The sequence below is a fragment of the Oncorhynchus mykiss genome, chromosome 21 (genome assembly GCF_057628025.1).
Source record: "Oncorhynchus mykiss isolate SJ-2025 chromosome 21, ASM5762802v1, whole genome shotgun sequence".
NCBI lineage: Eukaryota > Metazoa > Chordata > Actinopteri > Salmoniformes > Salmonidae > Oncorhynchus > Oncorhynchus mykiss.
In genome coordinates this window covers 56,728,074-56,737,500 of record NC_143042.1, presented here as the reverse complement: position 1 = coordinate 56,737,500, position 9,427 = coordinate 56,728,074, and the positions used below count along the sequence as shown (strand labels likewise).

The following is a 9,427-nucleotide window of genomic DNA, read 5'->3' as shown; positions in this document are numbered from 1 at the left end:
CAGTGTCCGATTTTAAATAGACTTTACGGTGAAAGCACCACAAACGATTATGTTAGGTCAGAGCCAAGTCACAGGAAAACACAGCCATTTTTTCCAGCCAAATAGAGGAGTCACAAAAATCAGAAATAGAGATAAAATGAATCACTAACCTTTGATGATCTTCATCAGATGACACTCATAGGACTTCATGTTACACAATGCATGTATGTTTTGTTCAATAAAGTTCATATTTATATAAAAAAATCTCAGTTTACATTGGCGCGTTATCTTCAGTAGTTCCAAAAACATCCGGTGATTTTGCAGAGAGCCACATCATGATGAAAATACAGGTGTTATATATGCCACTTTAGATACACTTCTACTTAATGCAACCGCTGTGTCAGATTTCAAAAAAGCTTTACGGAAAAAGCAAACCATGCAATAATCTGAGTACGGCGCTCAGAGACCAAAACAGCCAAACAGATATCTGCCATGTTGTGCAGTCAACAGAAGTCAGAAATAACATTAGAAATATTCACTTACCTTTGATGATCTTCATCAGAATGCGCTCCCAGGAATCCCAGTTCCACAATAAATGTTTGTTTTGTTCGATAATGTCCATCATTTATGTCCAAATAGCTACTTTTGTTAGCGTGTTTTGTTACAAATCCAAACTCACAAAGCTCGTTCACTAGGAGCAGACGAAATGTCAAAATGTTCCGTTACAGTCCGTAGAAACATGTCAAACGATGTATAGAATCAATCTTTAGGACGTTTTTAACATAAATCTTCAATAATGTTCCAACTGGAGAATTCCTTTGTCTGTAGAAAAGCAATGGAACGTGAGCTAACTCTCTCATGACCGCGTGTCACGAGCCCGTGGCACTCTGCAAGACCACTGACTCAAAGAGCCCTTATGAGCCCCTCCTTTAGAGTAGAATCCTCAAACAAGTTTCTAAAGACTGACATCTAGCGGAAGCCTTAGGAAGTGCAACATGACCAATATCCCACTGTATCTTCAAAAGGGAATGAGTTGAAAAACGACCAACCTCAGATTTCCCACTTCCTGGTTGGATTTTTTCTCAGGTTTTTGCCTGCCACATGAGTTCTGTTATACTCACATACATCATTCAAACAGTTTTAGAAACTTCAGGGTGTTTTCTATCCAAATATACTAATAATATGCATATATTAGCAACTGGGACTGAGTAGCAGGCAGTTTACTCTGGGCACCTTATTCATCCAAGCTACTCAATACTGCCCCTGCAGCCATAAGAAGATGACTGATTCAAGTATTTTTTGCCAGATCCTAATTGGTATGTCAAATGTTATGTTCCTTTTGATGGCATAGAAGGCCCTTCTTGCCTTGTCTCTCAGATTGTTCACAGTTTTGTGTAAGTTACCTGTGGTGCTGATGTTTAGGCCGAGGAATGTATAATTTTTTGTGTGCTCTAGGGCAACGGTGTGTAGATGGAATTTGTATTTGTGGTCATGGCGACTGGACCTTTTTTGGAACACCATTATTTTTGTCTTACTGAGATTTACTGTCAGGGCCCAGGTCTGACAGAATCTGTGCAGAGGATCTAGGTGCTGCTGTAGACCTTCCTTGGTTGGTGACAGAAGCACCAGATCATCAGCAAACAGCAGACATTTGACTTTAGATTCTAGTAGGGTGAGGCCGGGTGCTGCAGACTGTTCTAGTGCCCTCGCCAATTTGTTGATATATATGTTGAAGAGGGAGGGGCTTAAGCTGCATCCCTGTCTCATCCCCTGACCCTGTGGAAAGAAATGTGTTTTTTTGCCATTTTTAACCACACACTTCTTGTTTGTGTGCATGGATTTTATAATGCCATTTGTTTTTCCCTTGACACCACTTTCCATCAATTTGTATAGCAGACCCTCACGCCAAATTGAGTCAAAAGCTTTTTTGAAATTCAACAAGTCATGAGAAGACTTTGCCTTTGTTTTGGTTTGTTTGTTAGTCAATTGGGGTGTGCAGGGTGAATACGTGGTCTGTCGTACAGTAATATTTGACATTTGCTCAGTACATTGATTTCACTGAGGACATGTACTCAAAATCTCTCTCTCTCTTTGCTTCCCTCCCTCCCTCCCTCCCTCCCTCCCTCCCTCCCTCCCTCCCTCCCTCCCTCCCTCTCTAGAGAGCGGAGGAAAGGCCATCGTTCTCTCAGATATCCATCTTGATCTCTGCCGCTCTGGAAGAGGACAGCTTCTCCTCAGCCTGAACCGGCCAATCAGATCCTCTCCTCTGCCTGAACCGGCCAATCAGATCGCAACCACCAATCGGATCTCCTCAGATCTACTCGATGGAGGACAGCTTGAATAAGGATCCAAACATTCCATACCACTCTGTCGTGATGGTTGATCACAATGGATTTTGTTAGACAGAAAGCTCACGTCCAGATACCATATACTGTTTTACCTATTCTATCCTGTCTGACATGCTCACGTCCAGATACCATATACTGTTTTACCTCTTCTATCCTGTCTGACATGCTCACGTCCAGATACCATATACTGTTTTACCTCTTCTATCCTGTCTGACATGCTCACGTCCAGATACCATATACTGTTTTACCTCTTCTATCCTGTCTGACATGCTCATGTCCAGATACCATATACTGTTTTACCTCTTCTATCCTGTCTGACATGCTCACGTCCAGATACCATATACTGTTTCACCTCTTCTATTCTGGACTGTCTTCATTCTCTCCAGTCATTTTGTAATTTAACTGAACTAACTCAAGCCCTTTGCATGTCCTAACACAGCTAGTCCTGTTAGTTTATATAGTTCAGTAGGTCCATTCATACATCATGTCCTGTTTCAATACTCAAACGCATGTCCTCAATCCAGCTGTATATTTACAGTGCCTTGCGAAAGTATTCGGCCCCCTTGAACTTTGCGACCTTTTGCCACATTTCAGGCTTCAAACATAAAGATATAAAACTGTATTTTTTTGTGAAGAATCAACACCAAGTGGGACACAATCATGAAGTGGAACGACATTTATTGGATTTTTGCACGCCCAATTTTTCAGTTTTTGATTTGTTAAAAAAGTTTGAAATATCCAATAAATGTCGTTCCACTTCATGATTGTGTCCCACTTGTTGTTGATTCTTCACAAAAAAATACAGTTTTATATCTTTATGTTTGAAGCCTGAAATGTGGCAAAAGGTCGCAAAGTTCAAGGGGGCCGAATACTTTCGCAAGGCACTGTATAAGGTCAATTTATGTTTTTAATACTACTGCAGCAGATTCAATGTAATTACAATAACATGAGTGACAATACCATTCTCTTATATGATTGTATTCTCTTACATCAAAGTCAAACACTCGTGTCCAACAGCTGAGATAAGGTGTTCCCGACTCCAGATTGATTTAAGAACAACAAAACTACATTTCCAGTGAGAAGTAGGCATTAGTCTGAAAATGAAAAATAAAGGAAATTCACATGAGCACCACAATGCCCTACTCCACACTCATATATACCAAGGGGTTTTTCCAAGCACACAGCTTTGACCTACTACAGTAGCTATGTTGGTCTGCTGTACCTCAATGTATAGGTAGGTTGCTTAGGATTCAAACCTAAGCAAACATTTGTATAATTAGTAGTAGTATTACTATATTGCAGTATTTATATACAAAGGCTAGTGCCTACCCAACCTAATGTTATGTATTCAACAACAGACCAACCTACCTAAACAAAAAATGGAGCACACTATTAGAAAGATCAGAATCAATTTTGTCAATGAAAATGTCTCAACAGCATTAAAGAAACAAATTTAAACAACTGCTTTTGATTAATAAATATTATTTGGGGATACTGGGGGTGTAGACTATGATAGACAGCCTCTCCTGGGGGTGTAGACTGACAGACAGCCTCTCCCTGGGGGTGTAGACTATGACAGACAGCCTCTCCTGGGGGTGTAGACTATAATAGACAGCCTCTCCTGGGGGTGTAGACTATGATAGACAGCCTCTCCTGGGGGTGTAGACTATGATAGACAGCCTCTCCTGGGGGTGTAGACTATGATAGACAGCCTCTCCTGGGGGTGTAGACTATGATAGACAGCCTCTCCTGGGGGTGTAGACTATGATAGACAGCCTCTCCTGGGGGTGTAGACTATGATAGACAGCCTCTCCCTGGGGGTGTAGACTATGATAGACAGCCTTTCCTGGGGGTGTAGACTATGACAGACAGCCTCTCCTGGGGGTGTAGACTATGATAGACAGCCTCTCCTGGGGGTGTAGACTATGATAGACAGCCTCTCCTGGGGGTGTAGACTATAATAGACAGCCTCTCCTGGGGGTGTAGACTATAATAGACAGCCTCTCCTGGGGGTGTAGACTATGACAGACAGCCTCTCCTGGGGGTGTAGACTATAATAGACAGCCTCTCCTGGGGGTGTAGACTATGACAGACAGCCTCTCCTGGGGGTGTAGACTATAATAGACAGCCTCTCCCTGGGGGTGTAGACTATGATAGACAGCCTCTCCTGGGGGTGTAGACTATGACAGACAGCCTCTCCTGGGGGTGTAGACTATGACAGACAGCCTCTCCTGGGGGTGTAGACTATGATAGACAGCCTCTCCTGGGGGTGTAGACTATGATAGACAGCCTCTCCTGGGGGTGTAGACTATAATAGACAGCCTCTCCTGGGGGTGTAGACTATAATAGACAGCCTCTCCTGGGGGTGTAGACTATAATAGACAGCCTCTCCTGGGGGTGTAGACTATGACAGACAGCCTCTCCTGGGGGTGTAGACTATAATAGACAGCCTCTCCTGGGGGTGTAGACTATAATAGACAGCCTCTCCTGGGGGTGTAGACTATAATAGACAGCCTCTCCTGGGGGTGTAGACTATAATAGACAGCCTCTCCTGGGGGTGTAGACTATAATAGACAGCCTCTCCTGGGGGTGTAGACTATGATAGACAGCCTCTCCTGGGGGTGTAGACTATGATAGACAGCCTCTCCCTGGGGGTGTAGACTATGATAGACAGCCTCTCCTGGGGGTGTAGACTATGACAGACAGCCTCTCCTGGGGGTGTAGACTATGACAGACAGCCTCTCCTGGGGGTGTAGACTATAATAGACAGCCTCTCCCTGGGGGTGTAGACTATGATAGACAGCCTCTCCTGGGGGTGTAGACTATGATAGACAGCCTCTCCTGGGGGTGTAGACTATAATAGACAGCCTCTCCTGGGGGTGTAGACTATGATAGACAGCCTCTCCTGGGGGTGTAGACTATGATAGACAGCCTCTCCTGGGGGTGTAGACTATAATAGACAGCCTCTCCTGGGGGTGTAGACTATGACAGACAGCCTCTCCCTGGGGGTGTAGACTATGATAGACAGCCTCTCCTGGGGGTGTAGACTATAATAGACAGCCTCTCCTGGGGGTGTAGACTATGATAGACAGCCTCTCCTGGGGGTGTAGACTATGATAGACAGCCTCTCCTGGGGGTGTAGACTATGATAGACAGCCTCTCCTGGGGGTGTAGACTGACAGACAGCCTCTCCCTGGGGGTGTAGACTATGATAGACAGCCTCTCCTGGGGGTGTAGACTATGACAGACAGCCTCTCCTGGGGGTGTAGACTATGATAGACAGCCTCTCCTGGGGGTGTAGACTATGACAGACAGCCTCTCCTGGGGGTGTAGACTATGACAGACAGCCTCTCCTGGGGGTGTAGACTATGATAGACAGCCTCTCCTGGGGGTGTAGACTATGATAGACAGCCTCTCCTGGGGGTGTAGACTATAATAGACAGCCTCTCCTGGGGGTGTAGACTATGACAGACAGCCTCTCCCTGGGGGTGTAGACTATGATAGACAGCCTCTCCTGGGGGTGTAGACTATAATAGACAGCCTCTCCTGGGGGTGTAGACTATGACAGACAGCCTCTCCTGGGGGTGTAGACTATGATAGACAGCCTCTCCTGGGGGTGTAGACTATAATAGACAGCCTCTCCTGGGGGTGTAGACTATGACAGACAGCCTCTCCTGGGGGTGTAGACTATGATAGACAGCCTCTCCTGGGGGTGTAGACTATAATAGACAGCCTCTCCTGGGGGTGTAGACTATGATAGACAGCCTCTCCTGGGGGTGTAGACTATGATAGACAGCCTCTCCTGGGGGTGTAGACTATGATAGACAGCCTCTCCTGGGGGTGTAGACTATGATAGACAGCCTCTCCTGGGGGTGTAGACTGACAGACAGCCTCTCCCTGGGGGTGTAGACTATGACAGACAGCCTCTCCTGGGGGTGTAGACTATGACAGACAGCCTCTCCTGGGGGTGTAGACTATAATAGACAGCCTCTCCTGGGGGTGTAGACTATGATAGACAGCCTCTCCTGGGGGTGTAGACTATGATAGACAGCCTCTCCTGGGGGTGTAGACTATGATAGACAGCCTCTCCTGGGGGTGTAGACTATGATAGACAGCCTCTCCTGGGGGTGTAGACTATGATAGACAGCCTCTCCTGGGGGTGTAGACTATGATAGACAGCCTCTCCCTGGGGGTGTAGACTATGATAGACAGCCTTTCCTGGGGGTGTAGACTATGACAGACAGCCTCTCCTGGGGGTGTAGACTATGATAGACAGCCTCTCCTGGGGGTGTAGACTATGATAGACAGCCTCTCCTGGGGGTGTAGACTATAATAGACAGCCTCTCCTGGGGGTGTAGACTATAATAGACAGCCTCTCCTGGGGGTGTAGACTATGACAGACAGCCTCTCCTGGGGGTGTAGACTATGATAGACAGCCTCTCCTGGGGGTGTAGACTATAATAGACAGCCTCTCCTGGGGGTGTAGACTATAATAGACAGCCTCTCCCTGGGGGTGTAGACTATGATAGACAGCCTCTCCTGGGGGTGTAGACTATGACAGACAGCCTCTCCTGGGGGTGTAGACTATGACAGACAGCCTCTCCTGGGGGTGTAGACTATGATAGACAGCCTCTCCTGGGGGTGTAGACTATGATAGACAGCCTCTCCTGGGGGTGTAGACTATAATAGACAGCCTCTCCTGGGGGTGTAGACTATAATAGACAGCCTCTCCTGGGGGTGTAGACTATAATAGACAGCCTCTCCTGGGGGTGTAGACTATGACAGACAGCCTCTCCTGGGGGTGTAGACTATAATAGACAGCCTCTCCTGGGGGTGTAGACTATAATAGACAGCCTCTCCTGGGGGTGTAGACTATAATAGACAGCCTCTCCTGGGGGTGTAGACTATAATAGACAGCCTCTCCTGGGGGTGTAGACTATAATAGACAGCCTCTCCTGGGGGTGTAGACTATGATAGACAGCCTCTCCTGGGGGTGTAGACTATGATAGACAGCCTCTCCCTGGGGGTGTAGACTATGATAGACAGCCTCTCCTGGGGGTGTAGACTATGACAGACAGCCTCTCCTGGGGGTGTAGACTATGACAGACAGCCTCTCCTGGGGGTGTAGACTATGACAGACAGCCTCTCCTGGGGGTGTAGACTATAATAGACAGCCTCTCCTGGGGGTGTAGACTATGACAGACAGCCTCTCCTGGGGGTGTAGACTATGATAGACAGCCTCTCCCTGGGGGTGTAGACTATGACAGACAGCCTCTCCCTGGGGGTGTAGACTATGACAGACAGCCTCTCCTGGGGGTGTAGACTATGACAGACAGCCTCTCCTGGGGGTGTAGACTATGATAGACAGCCTCTCCTGGGGGTGTAGACTATAATAGACAGCCTCTCCTGGGGGTGTAGACTATGACAGACAGCCTCTCCTGGAGGTGTAGACTATGATAGACAGCCTCTCCCTGGGGGTGTAGACTATGACAGACCGCCTCTCCCTGGGGGTGTAGACTATGATAGACAACCTTTCCTGGGGGTGTAGACTGACAGACAGCCTCTCCTGGGGGTGTAGACTATGACAGACAGCCTCTCCTGGGGGTGTAGACTATGATAGACATCCTCTCCTGGGGGTGTAGACTATGACAGACAGCCTCTCCTGGGGGTGTAGACTATGATAGACAGCCTCTCCTGGGGGTGTAGACTATGACAGACGGCCTCTCCCTGGGGGTGTAGACTATGACAGACAGCCTCTCCTGGGGGTGTAGACTATGATAGACAGCCTCTCCTGGGGGTGTAGACTATGATAGACAGCCTCTCCCTGGGGGTGTAGACTATGATAGACAGCCTTTCCTGGGGGTGTAGACTATGACAGACAGCCTCTCCTGGGGGTGTAGACTATGATAGACAGCCTCTCCTGGGGGTGTAGACTATGATAGACAGCCTCTCCCTGGGGGTGTAGACTATGACAGACAGCCTCTCCTGGGGGTGTAGACTATGACAGACAGCCTCTCCCTGGGGGTGTAGACTATGACAGACAGCCTCTCCTGGGGGTGTAGAGAATGATAGACAGCCTCTCCTGGGGGTGTAGACTATGATAGACAGCCTCTCCCTGGGGGTGTAGACTATGATAGACAGCCTTTCCTGGGGGTGTAGACTATGACAGACAGCCTCTCCTGGGGGTGTAGACTATGATAGACAGCCTCTCCTGGGGGTGTAGACTATGATAGACAGCCTCTCCCTGGGGGTGTAGACTATGACAGACAGCCTCTCCTGGGGGTGTAGACTATGACAGACAGCCTCTCCCTGGGGGTGTAGACTATGACAGACAGCCTCTCCTGGGGGTGTAGAGAATGATAGACAGCCTCTCCTGGGGGTGTAGACTATGATAGACAGCCTCTCCCTGGGGGTGTAGACTATGATAGACAGCCTTTCCTGGGGGTGTAGACTGACAGACAGCCTCTCCCTGGGGGTGTAGACTATGACAGACAGCCTCTCCTGGGGATGTAGACTATGACAGACAGCCTCTCCCTGGGGGTGTAGACTATGACAGACAGCCTCTCCTGGGGGTGTAGACTATAATAGACAGCCTCTCCTGGGGGTGTAGACTATGATAGACAGCCTCTCCTGGGGGTGTAGACTATGATAGACAGCCTTTCCTGGAGGTGTAGACTATGACAGACAGCCTCTCCTGGGTTGTGTAGACTATGATAGACAGCCTCTCCTGGGGGTGTAGACTATGACAGACAGCCTCTCCCTGGGGGTGTAGACTATGACAGACAGCCTCTCCCTGGGGGTGTAGACTATGATAGACAGCCTCTCCTGGGGGTGTAGACTATGATAGACAGCCTCTCCTGGGGGTGTAGACTATGATAGACAGCCTTTCCTGGAGGTGTAGACTATGACAGACAGCCTCTCCTGGACAATTTGGCCTGCTAAAATTGTATTTATCATCTATAAAAAAAAATGAAATTAATATGTAAAAAAAAATAAACATGTTGTTTCCGTCAAATTGACTTGTAGCAGATAATAGTCTGTGAGTAAATATGTAGTGCTCATAACAATACCGTTGGAGGTTAAATCCCCATGTACCGAAT

General features: G+C 47.6%; 1 protein-coding gene across 3 annotated transcripts in view; it reads left to right on the top strand.

Moving 5' to 3' along the window:
* Nucleotides 1–3,462, top strand: part of LOC110514818 (tyrosine-protein kinase Tec) — an 83,910-nt gene extending 80,448 nt beyond the window's left edge. For all 3 annotated transcript variants that reach the window (XM_090214946.1, XM_090214947.1, XM_090214948.1), the window contains one exon: nt 2,139–3,462. In XM_090214946.1, the coding sequence (XP_090071072.1) occupies nt 2,139–2,222 (84 nt within the window). In that variant the 3' untranslated portion in view covers nt 2,223–3,462. The remainder of the gene's footprint in view (nt 1–2,138) is intronic.
* The last annotated feature ends 5,965 nt before the right edge of the window (nt 3,463–9,427 follow it).